We start from the raw sequence: 19,961 nt of genomic DNA, 5'->3' as shown, positions 1-19,961 counted from the left end.
ATACAGCAGTGAAATGAAGAACATACCAGGGGTTTCATCAGTTGAATATATAAATGGTCGTAAATTTCCTCGAGTCTCCTTCACAAAATAATCAATGACACTGAAAAGATTTGGGAGTGTTACCTGTATAAAGAGAGTGAGAGAAGACTCGGTGTCACCTGTGTAAAGACAGAGTAAGAGAAAACTAAACTGAAAGTTAATGGAGATTACTGTGTATTTCCTGATCTCCAGAAAATTGTGTCAGTTCCTCACTTCAGTGGGTTACTGAATGGCCAAGGTTTTGCCTACCCATGCATTTTATTTCTCCTTTATAGCCATATCTAATTCCCTGTTGAGAAATTACACCTTTCGCATTGGATACATTTTGATGGACAATAATTAGATACCCTGCTATTTTCCTGTTATTACATGAGAATGTGACTCAAGTTAGGCCAAAAAAACAAAAAACAAACAAACAAAAAAAAAACCCTTCAAGAAATTTGAACTTGATAGAGAACCAAGAAAGGATAGCAGACTCCTAATCAGATGATACTTAGTATCAGTAAATACTTCCTAGTGTCTGAAGGCTTTCAAGCCTTTCAGTCATTCTTTGTGCTTCCTGTGTTCCTAAAATAAGTCCTTTTTTTTTTTTTTTGCTTCAGTTAGCCATAATTGGTTTCTTCTGCTTGAAACAGAAGAATCCTTTAAAGCCAGCAAACTTAGCATTTTAATATCTCATTGTAACAGGATAATTTACTTGGCTAGGAGTAACTGAATTGTCTTGCTGCTCTGTAAACCAATATTTTTATGCAAGGAAAATCAGGTTAAACTTGAATATCCCTGGAAAACTTGAAGAGAAAAAAGAATTCACAAAATGACAACCCGGTTGGGGAGTATGAAAGGTAAAAGAGCAATCCAGGGTGTTAGCTTTCCTTACACTGGGGGCTGTTGGGCTAATGACAGATGAATGAGCCCCAGTTCACCAGCTGCAGAGACAGTCTTCCCTGACCATTGCTTCCAGTCACTTGGTTATTTGGATTATCCTTCTGCATTCTAATTCTGTTTCCTTCATTAGAATTTATGGAAAAGCCCATTCAGGCATGGACATGAGAACTAAAAAGCTCTAGGAAACATGGCAGAGACCTAAGTGGGGTATATGAAGTAGCAGCTGTCTGGCTCTTGGCAAAGGTCACACTGCACTCTGAGGGTTATAGTCAGAACATAAGAAATTCAACACTACACTCCCTTTCTCTGACCAACACAGTGGGCCTGGGGAGGCAGAGGCACTAGGAGCTCAGTTTTAGAGAAGATACCATGAATATCTTCAAGATCCATTGCTTCCATTTAAATGGTGTCACTTCCCTGGCCCTATCTTCCCACCACTGCAGCCTAAGATCACAGAGCTATATTCCCTTTCCCTAGAATACAGACCACTGTAAATACCAGTTTTTCCACCTGTGTAATAGGTGTTACCTCAGGGTAATGATAAAAATTAAATTAGATGGTGTAAAGTATTTAGCTCTGTGCCTAACAGTATGCAGTGGTTATGATATTTTATCATTAGCCCTATGATAAGTTGGTTGGGATAGGAAAGGGGTTGAAGATGAGGAAGAAATTCTTTCTTCACTATTTTGTCACTATTAAGAGGGGAATTTCTGAACAACTGCATAGTGTGATACATAATACAACTGCTGTATTAGAGGACTAGGCATTCAAAGATTTTTTCCCATTAGAGATAAACACATTGAAATATTACTTCTACTTAGAGGATGTAAAACAGATACTTAACAGAAATATTTTTCTCTCTCTGAGGCAACTGTTTGATGAAGATTTTCAGAGAAGTGGAAAGAATTGTTAGCAAATTATCTTCTACTCTGCCTCATTCACCTGCTGTCGCATCTCATTTCTCACCCTGTATGTCTGCCACCTTCGGGGCCTCCTAACGTGGCTGTTTTTGCCAACACTATTTTCTTAGGTAAGGAATATGCGTTTCCACCTTACTTTGTATTCTATAAGATAGTTTTGGGAGGAAGCAGGAGAAAATTAATCAACAATAAGGAAATAGCTACTTACAGGTTTTTCCAATTCAATAGTATAGTTATGTCCTACACTCATCACTTTGTAGTGCTTGATTCTTGGAAGGCTAAAATGAAAAGAAAAAAAAAAGGTTCATCTCCATTTGAGTATACTATTGGGTGAATCAAACTAAAGTGATTATAAAATATCACCTGTATAGTAAAACTATACTCCCATGATTTCAGTTTGGCAAAACACACACACAAACACACACACACACACGTTTTTTGTTTGTTTTACTATTTACTTTTTTCCTATGTCTCTTTTTATAGGGTTATACACTAGGGATATAGGAAACCTGGGTCACTGAGTAGATGAATGAGAAGAATAACAGATGAAAAAAGAAACCAAGAACTAAAATCTTTCAGGCAGAAACTATTTTTTAAATGCTAGTAATTTACAAAGTAGACAATATAAAATCCTATGTAGGTATATAAAAATCAAATATATATTCTCTATATTAAAAGGGAAGTAGAAAGAAATTCTGAAAGCAAATTACTTTCTTCTTCACCTCATCAATATTCCCATCAGAATGCCCTCAATGGCTGTTCTTCCTGCTAGCCATATACCACCCTGGATATCTTCTAACTTCAGGGATGCTTTAGAGATATGGAAAATGCTAGGTGTTAGGTACTAAATGAACACACAGGTGAGAATGTAAGTACAGTAAATGAATCCTAATGTATTCCTCTTCTGTAGTCACATGGCACTCTAAAGTATTACCATCCTAAATGCATAGTACTTTATTGACTATAACTGCTTTAGAACAAAATATATTCTATTCACTTTTGTACTCCAGCATTGGGCACACAATAAATATTTATGAAATTGAACTTTCAGAATATTGGGAACCCATCTCACAGTGCTATTTGCTAGAACTAATTTATACTGAGAGCAGTTGGTATGTTTGCCTTAAATTTCCTTGATTCATACAGCAACAGTATCAGGACCAAGACTTTCTAATGTTGAAAAATTAACGGCATTTATTACGCTTTTATTTGCTTGAAAAACAAACTAATTCAACATCTGTCCAATTTACAGAAGCTGCCTAAGCAAAATTGTCTGTGAGGTAAAGTTTGTCTACAGGGCTTCCCGTGTTCTTTTTCATCACTCTTGCCATTTCCAGATTACATTCCTCTAGGACAGAACTACAATTCTGTTTAAGGACTCTCTTATCTAATGTAATATCCAAATCTCTTAGTAGGACAGCATGTTGGAAAACAGCTAATAATTTTTTCCAATGGCTTTCTTATTCTAGAGCTTCACTCTCAAAACATAGGATAAAACCTAACCAACTCTCTTCCTTTCTTTAAAAAAAAAAAAAAAAGAGAAAAAAGGTACCCCTTAATTGTAAGCCTTCAGGAATCAGTCACAGACTGGTGAAGGAAACTTTGGGACATAAGAGATCTTACAAGTACCCTCTTCTGGGTTGATTGGCTCTGGCTTATCTTTATCCCTATGTGAAAAGAGCTTTATAATCATACAGTTACCTTTGAAAATTCTCACCAATTCCAATTAGAATTCTTATACTTCTATGAAATAAGTGATTATTTTTCCTTGGAAGACTGATAGAAAGCTTGAAAGGTATGGCCTCTATAACCAGAAAGATCTAGGTTCAAATTCTAATTCTGTTATTTGAACTCTCTGAGCATTCATGTCTTCATCTATAAAATGGAGATGGTAAAGCCTTTCTCACAGGGCTATTGTGAATTAATGTTTGAAAAGTCCTTAGTAAAATGTCTGTCATATATAGACCCTCAGTAATTTATAACTACTTTTTAATAGTTTTCAAATGTATTGTTTTTATCTTAGTAGCTTCTGTAAACCTCAGCCTCTTCACTTGTAAAACATGGAAAATACTGTTTTAGTTTTTAATTGTGTCTGAAAGAAATGTTTGTCAGGCACTCAACAGAGTGCACACAAATGTACCCCATAAGTGTGGACAATGAGTTGTTAGTAGCAGCCATCATATCATCATCATCATTCATGGTAAAGCTGTGGGAGGAAAAGCAGCAAAAGTTAACAGGCTCTCTTGGAACTTTGATTAACAGGACTAAGTTCTGAGGCAGAAAGTAAGGTAGAAAAAAATTCCATTGAAGTCACTTAAATTTTGACTCTCTGTAAAAACCTGTGTTTTGCTTTCATATTTTGTTTTTCCAAAGGAATGAAGAGGGGAATAAAAACTTAGATTGATAACATTTGTTATATTGAGGTTTCCTGACTATGACCTCAAAAAAGAAGTAACTTATCTTTTTAAAAAAAACTGTGGCCTTAAATGTGGTTATAAATACTGTTCTTAGCTTCTGACCCCAATTTTTGCAGAGGAATGAATTTGGGGTCAGTATTTTCTATTGCTTTCTTGGCTAATGGCTTTCCACAGTGTTTGTTCTTCTAGCTTACACTGTACTCATAACAATTTTAAGAAAGCAAAACCACATTATGAAGTTTGTTGTAAGAATAGCTTTATGTCTTATGAATTCATGCACCACTGGGCTGGGTAAAGTTGGATGACATTTTGCATCATGAGAGGAGCTACCTGATAATTTGACATTGAATGACTTTTGCCTCTTCCTGAAAACTGTGATCTTCCCTCCCACAGTTGACTTGTTAACAGATGGAGATAACTTTACTTTCAAGTACTGCTTTGTAAACCAACTTGTCCTTTTCAGCTAGTGTTTTACCAGACACACTGGTCTAAACTTGCATGGCTGAACATTTCTCCTACAACCTGGAAAAGAATGACTTGGTTTTGTGGGTAACACTGATAGTCTAGATTTCTGCCAAAGTCTTTACATTAAGTGCTACAGTCTAACAAGCTTAATTTCCTCTGCTCTCTACAATTCCTATTCTTCAAAATTAAGTGACCTGTTAAATAGAGGATATTAAATTCAGGCATTCTAAAAGACCTATGTTGAGGCATTAAAGAACATATATAACAATCTGTAACATCATAGATATATCTGGCTCATAAGGAATATTTGTGCAAAACCAGTTAAAATTTTTCTCAGCCACTTTCAGGTATAAATTATTCCCCCAAGCCTAAATAAGCACATATTCCAGTGTTAGAATGCTCTAGTTTGACCATTCTGTCACTCATTGCTTCCTAAATAAAAACTTTTGGTGGGGGGAATGGTCAGTTTTATGAAGTGTTATGCATTTTTGTGACCATCAGCTGTACAAAAGCATGAATTTCTATGAATTTAAACTGGAAATGTGTTTTCTAAAATTAGAATTATGTAACTTTGATATGAACTCCTTTGCCAGACTCTTATGAGATTAAATATAACTTAAACACAATACAAATAAAACTATGATGTTAAATTCATATTCTAAATATAGACACTCATTGCATTTGGTCACAACTCACATTTGCAGCAAAAAAGGTTATTTATCATAGCTCACTTGTACGGAAAATGCAAATCATAAGTTGGACTAATTTAGAACACGTTAAAATAGATCTTGCTGCTGTTGTGCAGGAAATATATAAAGACTGTATATTTAGTCTTAAAAGAGCTGTTAGATCTCATGAATTTGTTCGTTTCATGCAGAACAATAAGCACAGAGTTCACATGCAAATAGATCGCTCAATCCAACCAAGAAAAGAACAGTATGAAGGAAAAAAGTTAATCACTTTTTTGTGTATCTAATTTAACTTTCAAGCAGTTAGATTTCTTTTTAAAAATCTGCAAGATAAATTCTAACTCAGTTTTACATACTTTTATTTTTAAAGGTGGAAGTAAGCAGTTAAAAGCATTTTATATTTTAAGTGATATTCAGTATCCTAAACCCTGAAAAAAGACAAGCTCCTTGACCAGGCTATACTAAAAAGAAAAATTCACTTTTCTCCCAGTTCTTCTAAGCTCACTGATATTTAATGGCAGTCATAACTTTTATTTCTTTTGGATTTGTTTCAAGATAGCCAGTTAAATTAAAATTCAAGTTAAAAGTGAGTAATCCATGATATTCTACCGTATTAGTTGAAAATCCAATATAGCAAATATTAGTCTATAATAAACAGAAAATAATGAAACCACAAGATAGTTGACATAGATAGTCACTGTGGAAAAATACACACACACACACCCATAGATACTCTTACTTCATACACAGAACCAGGATTTGATTTACCATCTAACATTCTTGCCATCTATTCAGTGCACATGGCTAGTGTATAAAGACAAGTCTTAGTTTATATGAAGTAGTTGGCAAGTGAATGAAGCTTATTGGGCTGTGGCTTATACTAGCATTGCAGCCATATGCCATAATTTTAATTTTGCCCTGTAATGATTATTTTCTTTTTACTGTCTTTATTCACTTGTCAGTTTCTTCATATTTAATATGTTTAGAATTATTGATATTTACATATGGATCAGTAGAGAGATTCATTGATAGATATGGCCAAAAAAAAAACCATAAAAAAAAACCCCAGAATATTATCCCCAGAAAGAAAGAAAGAAAGAATAGCAAATTCAAGAATCAAACTTCTGTTTAAGCTCTTTTATGAAAAATAATCATGTACTGAATATTTCCATTTAGGACAAAAACTCTATATTTTAATTATATTATCAGTTGTAAAAATGTTAAGTAAGGCAGAGTCCCTACTGAAATGCAAGTTTTTATAGACTCTGAGAGCTGGCATGGACTTTAAAAAATACAATGACCCTTACTATACAGAAAAATCAACTTTTGCATGTAAATGTTACTGACTTTATCAAAGGTAAACCATTTCACTAGAAAGGAATTCTTAACTTTGACAAAAGACTCCTAAGTGATTCTTTTTATGGTTAAGTCAGAGTATGTCACTTCTTTATTCATCACAGTCCAGGGGCCTCTCATGTCCTTCAGAGCATAACCCTTTTCTCCACAATAAGCTGAATGGCTTAGAGCCATCAGCCCCTACATCACCTCTGGAATCTCATCTACCTCTTTCTCCTTGCTCAGTCCACTGCATCTTCTTGTTTTTGAACAATCCAAGCCTTCTCCTACCTCTAGGCATCTATGATTCTTGCCTGGAATGCTCTTATCCTAAATATTTACACGCTATATTCTCTAACTTCCTTGAGGTCTCTGCTTAAGTGTAGGTTAATAAAGTAGGCCTTCCTTGACCACCCTGTATTAAAACAACAACAGCAACCAGAAACACTTTCTCTCTGTATCACCTCTGAGAGTTCTCCTCTCTCCCATCCTGCTTTATTTTACTTCCATAAAACTTATTATCATATCCATGATATTTTTAGTTATGTATTTTTTTATGGTCTATGTCTCCCTACAAAAATGTAGACTCTTGGGGGAAGGTATAACTCAATGGTAGAGTACATGCTTAGCATGCACAAGGTCCTGGGTCTGATTCCCAGTACTTCCATTAAATAAATGAATAAATGAATGAATGAATGAATGAATGAATAAATAAATAAATAAATAATAAAAAATTAATATCCCCCTCCCCAAACAAACAAAAAAAATTTTTTTAAAGAATGTAGACACTATACACCAGGGATATTACTTTGTTTGCTCATGTACATCTACCTCAAATATTACTTGGCTCAATAAACATTTGTTGAAATGAGTGAATGAACAACAGAACTATATCCAGAACCAAAGTAATTTGCTCATTTTTCTTCTTCCCTATTACAAATATTAACCCTGTCTTTAGCACTGTTTGTATAACATTCCCTCCTCATTCTTATATTCACATTTTTAGCCCCAACAAAACACAGAACAGGTGCTGATATGACTTGTGTGACTTTGCTTTCTAAAGTGATACCATGCTTTTAATAATTCCATGCTTTTTTTTTTTTTAATTAAACGTACTCTATCTCCTGCCGGATGGTGATCGAATAGTTTCTACTGTCACTACCAGGCCTCAGGATCATATTTCCCAAGGAAGGATTCTTCTCAAGCATCTCAGTTGCTTCCTTCCGGGACACTGCATAAAAACATCTACAGAGGTGAGATAAAAAACAGATTTTTTTTAACTGCTGAAGATCATTACCTGAAAAAAATGGTACTGAAATAACTCTAAGAGCTGCAGTTATTAAATTTTCTTAAATTTCCCAGCTTTATTATTACAATGACAGTGATATAATTACTATTATTACAAGCCTGTGCCACAGTGAGTATGCTTATACTTAAGGCCCTCTTTCCCTCATCCCTCCAAAGCCTCTTTCTCTTTAAACAAGAAAGACCTGAAAAGTTATCACCTGAAAAGTATATATTTACCATTACCACTTGAAAATCTAAGATAAGGATTAACAATATATCCCCAGACTCAGTCTATAATAAGCTCTTGGATAAATAATATTTATTGGTGGTTTCTTTTCAGAAATACAAAAAATCTCTAGACATGCTTCTTGTATGGTCTCTGTCTTAAATAATTTATATTTGAGGGTATGTCTGAATTCACCCCTTTTGGTATAATATGACTTTCTAATGGCATTGGTGGCATTTTTAATGTGTAAAACTGTTAAAGTGCTTCTCATTTTTTTCAACTTATTTCTATAGTAAATATTGTGGTCAATGAAAAGCCTGTTTTTTCAACAGAAAAAAAAATTTGGCAGGATATGCAATACACCAAGGATGTTGAAAGAGAATATCTCTGGTGAGACAAAGGCTGATTTTAATCTTCTTTTTATTTAACTGTAATAAACATGTATTGTTTGTCTTATTGAGTAAAAAGAAAAAGAAGCAGTCTGTGTGAATTTTAACCTATCAGTCCATCAGCTGTCACAAGTTTCAGCTAAGAGAGATGATTGGCAGTTTTCAGTGAGTGTGGTACAGGTAGAATACGCATCAGAACCTGATGTCAAAAATGATACCAGGACAAGTTTCACTGACAAGAAGACCAAGATTCCAGGGTTCACACTCTTAGCCACACTTTTCAGCAATATAAGGGTTAAAAGACAAATGTAGGATGTTACTGACTTCAGCATGTTCTGTGCCTCTTCTTTCCCAACACCTTACACACTTGACACAGTGACTTCCTCAAAGTACAAGCTCAAAACTACTCACTGACTGATCAATTGAATGAAACTTTCAGGTATGTTAAGTCTTCTGTATAATTTCCTGTTAGAAAATCAGTCAATCATAGAGTTGCATGGTGAAAAAAACATCCTTTTCCTTCCTTCTGCACAGAAGTTTTTATTTAGGTTTGTTCTTTGGAAAAAAATATCTATTTAGTCTAAAGGTGTGGGGGGAAGGGGATTTCCTTTGTGGTAAGAGGCTTGGTTCAAATCTGCATTTTGTTGATATGACTTAGAAGAGGAAATATAGCATGTACGCAGAGATACACTGTGTGTCCACAAGGCAGCTTATTGTCCTTGCTTTAATGAGTCCAATGACTAGCTCTCTTTGATAATTAGAAAATAATTTTAGTAATCTAATAAGTAAACTGGAGTTTGTGGTGCACTTACGCTGGCATAGGGTTCAGTACATCCACATAATCTTCAATTGGCTCCTTCTCTTTTTCCGGGGATGAACACGGTAACTGTTCTGTCTCAGTCCTCCTTTTCTTTTCTCTCTCTAGGACTTCATGCAGTCTAATTACTTGCCCAGGAAGGAGTGACACATGTAGGGGAACTGACAGCTGAAACCAATTAAAGCAGTAGGCAAACAAGAAAGACAGCAGAATAACTAACTGATTTTAGCAACGATGAGCCTGTTCTAGTCCTAAGGAGCTTCAGTTACTTGACAGAAATAGGTGGATAGGATCATGAATAGAAAATCTTAGTGTCTTAGAATTAAGTTGCTTCTTAACCAATTAGAACCTGCACAGGATACCTGATCTTCCAAGAAATTCTCCTTTTGGGCCCAAAGCAAAGTATGCCCACCTGGCACCATAAGCTGATTCAAGTAACAACAAACCTCTCATTTTTCACTCTGAGCTCACAAGATCTCACTGTCAGGGAAGTGCTAGCGCACCTGCAAGTTGTCCCACAGGTAACCTGGAACGAGCTCCACCAACCATATGGCAACATGGGGTTGAGATGGAACCAGTTATTAGATGACTGAGAGTCAGCAACAGATGGTCTATATTTTGGTATGTTTGTGTTTCTATTTTGAATTTTCACTCACACATTAGGTTTTTTAGAAAGTCTTTTCTAGAGTGTGCTTGGATTTAGTCTCCTAGGTTTTCATACCTCTCATTGAGACCTCATTATGACCAGCTATGTACTCTTTGAAGTTATAATCTGAATAGTAGAATATTTTTCTTTATGTGGCAATACCTAGCCTATATTTTGAGCCAGCCATGTCTGATTGTCATCTTGATCTCTAGAGTGGGGTCCATGCCTTCCAGGGGGTGTGTAAGAAAGTCCTTTGGAGTGTGGGATGAAAATACTAGAACTTCATTTTCCATTTATATATTATGTTGTTAATTCCTATTTTTGATTATATTTTAAACATATATGTGTATATATCCAAATATATATATGAAATTTGAAATAAAAACTTATTAATAAGGGTACATAATCAAAAATATTTAGAGAAGATTCTTCTGGATAATTAAGCTACTAATAATCAATAAGACTATTCCCTTTTATACTAATGCAGAAAAAATAATAGACTGAGGAAAAACTAGTGAAACTGCTATTCCTTATTAATTGCTTATTATGTCCCAAGCTTTGAGCTATTGCAAATCCTCACAGCAATGCTACAAGATAGGTATTGTTATCCCTACTTTACAAAGGAAAATGACAGACTCAGAAAGATTAAATAACTAGTCCAGGGTCAGATAGCTAGAAAGTTGTGGAACCAGGACTCAAACTCCAATTTAATTAATTCAAAAGCAACCTCTCTGCACTTTCAATTATAGTCTGTGTTTCTCAGACTTCTACTAAAGTTCTCCTAACAACAGCATGGTATGAATGTATATAACAGAGTGACCTGGGAACATAGTAAAAACAACATTTATAGAGCACAATATTTGAGGTAACTTGTCATCTTTTGAAAATTCATGTGAATTTTATTTTAATTCTTTAATATGCCTATGTACATTTTAACTTAAAAAAATAGTGCTTTTAACCTTACCTCAAGGAAAAAAACTAAAAACAAAATTTTGGGGCCAAAATGTCAAGCATAATTAGTGTTCCAGGAAGAGGCACCCCATGTTTTTTCCAGTGGTTTTAGTGTACTCCTTGACACCTATACTTGTACCCCAGTATAAGAAGTGCGAGGCCACACACGAATGCCTTTCCACAACAGAGGGAGGAAATACAGTTCCCCAAAGAGTTTCTCTCTCCCCGCAAATCAATATATCTTTCACATACCTAACTGGTCCACTCTTCTAGCTTCCTATGACTTTCCTACATGGTAGTTGAACTTCCAACTTTTACTGGCTTTTGTCTAAGACAAAGGACCAGCATCCAACATCTTGGTAAAGTGCAGTGCTTATTTTATTGTGACTGCAAAGGCTTTGCTTAGAAACTAGCTTTGGATAAAGTCTGTATTTAACTGACCCTAACAAACATAGGACGCTTTCATATCCCCTAAGAGTATTAGAAAATACGTTGCTCTTTGGGGAGCTGGTTATCAAAGTACCTCATCTTTCTTAGACAGTTGCTACTGTGGCTTTATTTAAAATAATGGTAATTATTTTGCCAACAGTTAACTCTAAGCAGTAGATCTTACTATTTGTCTCAGATAAGATGCCACAGAGTTGAACAGATAAGCATCCCTTTCTCTTAAGACTCGCTAAACAAATGTTGAAAGATGACTTTTCATTTTGATGGTCTCTCCCTGTTATATTGTCTATGTAATTCATAAAATCTATCTCAGTTAGCATTTTATACATATATATTATATGAATAAGAAAGGAACTGGGAAGTATTTTAGCAGATGCTATGTAAGCTACAAATATCATAATATACAAAGGACCACTGTGTCAAAGGGATAAGATCAAAAGGTCTCCCTGACCACCTGTGATTTACTAGCTAGAATCATTCTCCTGTTGATTTTCTTCATAACAGTTATCACAATTTTAAACTATCTTGTTTGTTCTCTTGTTTATTTTCTTTCCTCTTTCCACTCACCCAATAAAAATATAAATTTCATGAGTAAGTGTAAGGGTTTATATCTGTCCTTTTCAATTACTATAACTTCAGTCCCTTTCACTCTGGATGGTTCATAGTAGTTACTCAGTCAGTATTTGTTGAATAAGTGAATTAATCAAAAATAATGTCCTTCTTACTTCTGTTACTGTGAGAATGAAACCTCTCCATTCTTCCCCACTTTCTGTGTTCTCTGTCTAAAGATGAAGACAAAAACAAAAACAAAAAAGAAAAGAAAAGTCATGAATGACTGTTAGCATTAATACATTTATTGACTTCAAATAACTTTAGAATTTCATATGATTGTTTTATAAAACTCAAAATACGTAAGCCATCAAAACCCAGCAAGATTGACAAAATGCATGTTCTTCTATTGAAGCACATTGCTTTAAGAAAACAGTTGTATTTTTAAACCACTTAAAATCAGTTAAAAGGAAGAAACAATTCATTTTCCTTTTGGCTTTGAATTATTAATGTGTATTTGTTGTGAAATATTTCAATACTGTTTTCTTTTATCAGAAGACAGAAGTACATAGCTTTAGTGTATTTGCTTATTGTACAAATTTACTTAACTCAAAAAGATTTAAATGTTAGCACACTTATTTCTGCAGTATTTCAATTCATAGTTACTCCCCCACTGGTATTTAACCCTGACTGGCTTTAAGTTTGGGGCAACCAGGTAGGACCAATACAGTTACTTCCAATTACCTTATTAGTTAGTAAGTTACCTTAGAAGCTTTCAATTCATAGCTCTAAATACTACTAATACAACCAACATTTATTAAGTGCTTATAAGTGGCAGCTACTGTTCTAAGTATTTCATACGTATTAACTGATTCAATCTTCATGGCAACTACACAAAAGTTACTTTTTAAAAAGAATTTTTACAGTGTTCATTTAACAGATACTTATTGAGTGCCTTTATGTGCTGGTCACTATTCCATGTACTGGTTTACACTAGAGAACAAAACAAAAATCCTAATTCTCATAGGGGTTAGAGTCTAGCAAGGAACAATAAATTATAAACATAACCGTGAGTACATGTTACGGTGTCAGATGGAAATAAAAGAAATTAAAATATAGAGCAGGGTTAAGAGAGATTAGGAATGCCATTCGGGCTCATGGGAGGGGAAAAGAATTGCAGTTTTTATGAAGTGGTCCATGTAGGCCTCAGTCAGAGGGTTACATCTCAGTAAAGACTTCAGAGGGAAGAATCCAAGGCAATAAAGAGATTAAGTAGGTTGCCTATGATTATACACTAACAAATAAAATAGTCACGCAAACTTAGGTCTCTGACCCCAATCTTGTGCTCTAAACCAGCACATCAGAATCATCTAGAGAGCTTGACTAAAATGCAGATTCTGAGGCCCAGGTTAGGAGTGGGGCCTTAGTAGATTCCTGGTAGATGAAAGCTTAATGACCAATGCTTTCAAGGTCAACTCCAACTATACCCTATTTAATGGCAAGTTATTCTCTTTCTGTTGTAGTTGTGGGTTGACTTTAAATGGCTCACTTTCAATGCCAATTCAAAAAAAATTTTTTTTTCTATGTAGGTGCTGAGTATATAGCAGTGAGTTTAACAAACAGATCTCTGCCTATTTGGAGATTAGAGTTTTATGAGATTTATTTCATATATCACAAATTGTGTACACCTAATATGCAGTTCTCATTCAAATTTTCTAATTGTCTTGAAATGCTCTCTATAGCTTTTGTTCTGTTTTCTGATCCAGTATCCAATCCAGGATCACACACTGCATTTAGCTGTCATGACTCCATAATCTCCATAAATAGGAACAGGTGTCCAGTCTTTCTTTGGCTTTCGTTACACTGGTATTTTTGAAGAGCTTAGGCCAATTGCCTTGCAGAATGTCTCTCAATTTGTTGAAATGTGAATTTGTCTGATTCAATGGTTCCACACATATATCATGTTGGATAGGTCTCAGAATCATCTGGGAACTCAGTGAATGCCAAGTCCCTGAGTGCCAATTCAAGAACAACTTTCTAAAAACACCAGGTGGGATCTCTGACTTTCTCAGAGGACAGCAGTATATGGTTTCAAAGTGCTTGTCTACTAAACAAGTGAACATGCTTTTTCAAATCTCTGTTTAGGAAACTATAGTTCTTGGCAAAGGCAGGAAATATTAACAAAGTATAAGCCTTGGCTGCTCCTCTTATAATTCCTCTTTACCTCAGCCACCAGGTTTAGAAAAGGTGAATGCTATTTATAACCGGAACTTGTTTCAGACTAATTTCTGCTTCTCACTCACCTTCAAGTGCACTTCCTCTTTTGGCAAAACAAGGGTGAATTTTGCACAATTCTTTTCAGTTGAATTCTGGTCAGCAAGGCATGTGAGGTCTATTATGTCTAACTTGTCAATATACTGCAAAGATACAGGGAAATCTCAATTATTTCATGGGTAACATACGTTAGTTCTAGCAGGAAGGACAATTGGTAATATCTTCCTTTCAAGTTACTTGTACCTGGTGTGATACCCTGGTTTGCAGCTGGGCATCACACCCCTTCCCAATCCAGAGGGCATTTGGAAATGTATTTTGCGGTGGTGGGTTTGATTAGCTCATACAGGTTTGCAAAAGCCAATTGTTAAATTTTCAGCAGTTTTGAAAGATGCTTGTTAAACATGGCCATTATTAAAAATTAAATTAAATAAACATACAAGTAAATAAATTATATTAACAACAGGTAATTAGAATTCAAAACATCATTTTCTGGTTATATTACTGCATAGCACTCTCTAAGCTCTTGTGTTTATTTATGTCTTCATTTCTGTGAAAATATTATACACTAGAATACTGTGCTTCTGTACCTGTCTTTCCAACCCCATGTTCAGTGAGGTAACATTGATAGGTTGAAATTGGCCATGGTGGGAGTATTTACACCATGGAAAATGACAAATCTTACAAATTACAAATTAGGGCTTGATTTATTGTTTTGTTAAGTGTCCAAGGGGCCAGCAAACTTTTCTGCAAAGGCTAAACAGTAAATGTGTTAGGCTTTGAGGACCACATGCAGTCTTGTTGCAAATTCTTGTTCCTTTTTTTCTTTAACAACACTTTAAAAATGTAAAAGAAAAACATTCTGAGCTCACAGACTGTATAAAATCAGGCGGCAGGCTAAATTTGGCCCAAGGGCTACATTTTGCTGGCCTGCGGTCTGGACTCTAGGAAGTAAAGAGGAAAATATTAATAATGCAGATGAAATTTTAAAGTTTGTTGTGTCTGAAGCTTTTTAATTGTAAACAGAACATAAAAATGATAAAATATTCTTCCATAATTCAAAAATTATCTCATTTAGCGAAGAAGTTGCTCATATCATTACAAATAGGTGACATTCTGACATACATAATTGTTGCTTTACTTTCATTAATGTAAACAAAACCATTGGCCAAACTTCATGTCAAATATGTTTAATGACAATACAATAATGTTAGTAGGGAAACAGCAGATTGGAAAACAACTCCATTTATCAAATCATGATGAATTGCAGTCATAGTTGGCTACAGATACAGGTTTAGAAAAATCAGCAGAAGTATTCTGTAAGAATTAATTGCCTGCATGGAAATTACAGTAAAGAATATTGTGTATTTTATTTTTTAAACTGTATACTATACATTCTTTATATCAGTAATATTTATAATAATATTATAATATACATATAATAATATGTATATATGTGTATATATTCATACATTTTTTCAGAAAGTCATTGTTCATCGTTTACCATATGCCACGGGTTATGAGGATCCTATTAAGAAATTCCTATATTATTCCAGTATAATAAAAATATTTCTTTTGAGCAATTGGCCTATATGAATTGGTCTGTATGCAACTGGTCAGACTTGCTCTGTAGTATAGAAAGATTAGGACCATCTCTAGTAAATGTAGTAGGGTTTTTATGGTGTAATTTTTTGCTAAATCAGCCTCTTTCTTGACTTCTTTTTATCTCCTTTCATTTTACTCTCTATTATGCCCAATATAACCTATTTACTCTATTCTTGTGAATATGATTCTTTTATTTTCTGAATAAGGTAAGGCATAAAAAATAAGTAAATAATTTTGTTTCCAGAGCAATTCCTATATTGGTGAGGCTGAGGGTAAGTTTGAGTTGACCTATTTCTTTTTTTTTAATACTCTCCCTGCCTTTAAATATTTTTTTCTTTAAAAATATTTCTTCAATAACAAAAAGCAATTAAAAATGGAAAGAGAGATATAAGGGAAAGGGGACAAAATTTTAAATTACACAAGAATCTTTTTCTGATAAATTGTCTAGGTTAAGCTAAGTGAATTTTTCTAAGATAAAGGAGGAAGCAACAAAGGAAGAAGTGGAGGAGTTAGATAGGGTGCCATAAGCTGATCTGTTGATTAGAAGAAAGGAAGTCATATCTTTGTGTTTTTAATTGTAGTGCTGAAAGAGCCTTAAAGGTCATCTGTCTAATCTAGCTGCCTTCTGTTGCTTGAATCTCCCCCAGGGTATCCCTTCATGCAGTCATCCAGCCTATACTGGAACATCTTGAACAACATGGAACTCACAGTCTGCCTAAAGACCAGGCTCTCAGTCACTAAGCTGCACCTCCTCTTGCCATGTACTGGGTGAATAATTACCATTAACTCTCTCACATGTGTGTATTTTACAAGGTTTAGACTAAGGTCTTTTATATTTTCGCTGACATCAGTGGGAAGCTGGAAGGCACAACAAAGAAATTAATTTTGTTAAAATTTCTTATGGTATTTGAAACCACCTTTATATAAATCTTGTCTATCCAGAACTCTGATGAAAGATGACCATTTTAACTTTGTTTTCTGTTTGTTTTCGTAAATGACTTCTGGTTAGTTTACCAATAATGGTGCTGAAATGCCTGCAGGTGAACACATCATACAGGCTCTTTTGCTGTATCTTTCATTAGATCTGATCAAGTAATAAAGATGTCCTAAGATGTGTAGGCTACTGCATCCATGGTCTAAAGTGTTTATATTTCAACAGGTTACTGAATCATAAAATCTCTTAAAAGCATAGCATTCCAAGCTAGGCATGCATTTGCTACTAAAATGCTACATTTTATTTGTACAAAAGAAAAAAGAAATACATAGTTTTCAATTTTTTTTGGACAAATTGAGATATAAATCAATTTTTTAAAATTAATACAAATAAATTATCTCAATCTCTTTATTGTTACACTCATGCTTGAGCTCTTAGAAGTCGTTTCATGGGGTATGTTTGTATCTTTCTAGAAAAATTAAATTGTGACATATTGTATGTTATAAGCTTTGGGGATCATCTAGTTCCCTTCAGATTATAACTGCATGCTACAGCAAGATTAAAAGTAGGGAAAATTAAAGCTATCACCTGGTATTAGGCAATATGAATCCAGATGTCCTGCTAAAGTTTTCACTTTTCAACTAAGTTTTTATTAACAGGATCAGCAAGGGAAGAATGCAAAATTAAAAACATGAATTAATGCCTTCTTCTGAGTTACCCAGGAGATTTTACCATGGGTCTTGGAATTGATATCCCTCACAGATACAAATTTAAAAAAAAAAATCTACCCATTGTACATTTTTGAAAGTTTTAAAAAAATCTTTTGGGGGGAGGGAGGCAAATTTCTTACTTAAGTTGGTATACTGGAACATCTTTACTCTTGGAAGACAGTGAATAATAAACTATACGACAAGTTGTGTATAGGGAAAAAATTAAATCAGCTGAACATGTCTACTTACTATTGTACTTTTTTTGTCGGTATAAAAGAAAAGTGTAGTTCCTCTCAACTCTGTCCAATAATGTTTATACTCCTGCAGGAAAGAAATTATAAGCATTATTTCCTTAGTGTACATTCAACTATTTTCCTCTTGATACTTCCCTTTGTAACTTTCTTAATTGCTGTGTGGTATAAGTTTCCTTTTTACTGTAAGATAAATCACCCACTTTTTATGGCTTAATGTAACATTTAATTCTTGGTTAAATCCTTCACAAATGTATTTTAGTATGAGGTGTGATGTGGGGTTGTAATTTGATCTGTGTTTAAGTAGATCATTTTCCAAAACTTTCCTCATTAAGATGCTTGACTTTTTATGCAGTTTCAGTGGAACCTTGCACCTGTAAGAGGGGCCTGTATAAGGGGCCAGGTTAAGACAAGCATTTAGTATCTTCCTTCCAAGACAGTTGAAAGGACTGAGTGAAATACACATAAATCACTTAGCACAGTACATGGTTCATAGTTTAGGTTTAATAAACAGAATATATATTTATATAGGTCAAAGAAATATGAGCAATTGATAATGATAAAAATAACAATCAAAACTGAACTTTGAAGTTCAAATTTCATTCATGTGGTGAACATTTCATTATTAATACATTCACATTATTATGAGTTCTATAGAAATACAATTTTTTAAGTTTAAAATATTTAAATTACCCAGTCAGACACTCACTCAAGTGAAAGGCTACCTAGATAAGAACTTACATTCTATGAAGATTGGCTGTATTACAAAAGAAGGGTAAGCGGATTTTAAGAATACAAGAAAATTCTTCCACATATAAAGACTTACCATCATACTCAGCTCTTTGCAAAAGTATGTTTTAAAAACCTCCAGTCAGTTTCATAGAAATGTTGATCATTCCTTCCTTTAGAGTTTAATAAGCTGAATTTTCGTAACATGTTGGGTTGTCTTGACTTACATTGACGATTAATGTAAGAAAATCATAAGAAATGTTTTTCTTTTGCTTATAAATATGAAGACACTTATATATTATGATATTTTGTGTTTTTTTAATACTGTCATATCATTTATCCTTCTTTTGACCAGCAAAATATTTGTCACCTCTTCAGAATTTATATATTTATTTTCTCAAATAATGGGAATTCTATAACCCGTCTTACTTTTATTTTCCTTGGCTCTCATGAAGCCCAAGATTAAATTCACTCTGAATTATAGCAAGCATCTTTCTCATGTTCTTAATAGAACTATTTCCTTCTTTTGTTTTCATGGTGGATAAGGTGCTATATTAGTTAGTTTTTGTGGTGTAACAAGCCACCCTAAAGCATGTGGAGTAAAACAGCAAATATTACCTATTTCTCATCATTCTGTGGCTGGCTGATGATTCTCTGGATCTGGGTATATTTGGCTGTGGCTGAATGGTCTAGGGTGCCCTCACTCACTTGATTGGGGTTTCAGCTGGGAATGGAGAGTGAGTGTGTGTAGTATAATAAAAAGTATATTTAGTCTTAGTCCCCAAGTTCCTGGCATAGAGATCCTAAAACACTTAGAATTTTCTAAGTGATAGGAGTGTCTTTATTATTCACAATGAGCCCCGTTACATCATACTTGAATTTATACTAATGATGTAACTTAGGATGGGATCCCTAAATAGCTTCAGGATAGGTCTGGTCACCAAAAGAACAAATGATTAAAGGGTTGGAACTGTCAGCCCCACCCATCAACCTTCAGGAAGAAGGAGGGAGTGGGCCTGAAGATTAAGCTTTATAAAAACCTTGAACAGCAAGATTTGATGAGCTTCCACATGCCAAAAGGGTGGTGTAGCCCATCTCCACAGAGACAGAAACACCTGGGCTCGAGACCCTTCCAGACCTTGCCCTCTTCATCTGGCTGTTCAATTGTACCCCTTACCAGTAGATGTAAGCAAAGTGTCTTCCTGAGTTCTGTGAACCATTCTAGTAAATTATCAAATCTTACGAGGGAGTCATGGGAACCCCTGATTTATCGCCAGTCAGTCAGAAGCACAGGAGGTCTGGGACTTGTGACTAGTGACTGAAGTAGTGGGCAGTCTTGTGGACTCAGCTCTTAACTAAGCTGTGGGGTCTGCCCTAAATTTGGGTAGGTAGTTAGTAT

General features: G+C 34.6%; 1 protein-coding gene and 1 long non-coding RNA gene across 14 annotated transcripts in view; one reads left to right on the top strand and one right to left on the bottom strand.

The window, feature by feature from the left end:
• Positions 1 to 19,961, bottom strand: part of STAP1 (signal transducing adaptor family member 1) — a 49,922-nt gene that overhangs the window by 23,017 nt on the left and 6,944 nt on the right. For 5 of the 12 annotated variants that reach the window (XM_064485052.1, XM_031469773.2, XM_010994693.3 and 2 more), the window contains exons 2-8: positions 17,832 to 17,903; positions 14,366 to 14,479; positions 12,239 to 12,295; positions 9,465 to 9,637; positions 7,867 to 7,995; positions 2,053 to 2,122; positions 27 to 123 (exon numbers count right to left, since the gene is read on the bottom strand). In XM_064485052.1, the coding sequence (XP_064341122.1) occupies positions 27 to 123; positions 2,053 to 2,122; positions 7,867 to 7,995; positions 9,465 to 9,637; positions 12,239 to 12,295; positions 14,366 to 14,479; positions 17,832 to 17,903 (712 nt within the window). Of the gene's footprint in view, positions 1 to 26; positions 159 to 2,052; positions 2,123 to 7,866; positions 7,996 to 9,464; positions 9,638 to 12,238; positions 12,296 to 14,365; positions 14,480 to 17,831; positions 17,904 to 19,961 lie in introns of all 12 variants that reach the window. The other 7 variants (XR_010380652.1, XM_031469774.2, XM_064485093.1 and 4 more) reach the window with 3 other exon arrangements.
• LOC116158029 (uncharacterized) lies at positions 60 to 19,097 on the top strand. Of its 2 annotated transcripts, XR_010380664.1 has the most exons (4): positions 60 to 173; positions 1,792 to 1,954; positions 7,897 to 8,003; positions 16,586 to 19,097. It is a non-coding gene; the product is annotated as an uncharacterized LOC116158029 (long non-coding RNA). The 2 variants fall into 2 exon arrangements; XR_004142262.2 differs by having other exon boundaries at positions 117 to 1,954.

Source organism: Camelus dromedarius, chromosome 1 (genome assembly GCF_036321535.1).
Source record: "Camelus dromedarius isolate mCamDro1 chromosome 1, mCamDro1.pat, whole genome shotgun sequence".
Taxonomy (NCBI): domain Eukaryota; kingdom Metazoa; phylum Chordata; class Mammalia; order Artiodactyla; family Camelidae; genus Camelus; species Camelus dromedarius.
The sequence above is the reverse complement of the archived record's forward strand: the minus strand, read 5'-3'. Positions and strand labels throughout refer to the sequence as shown.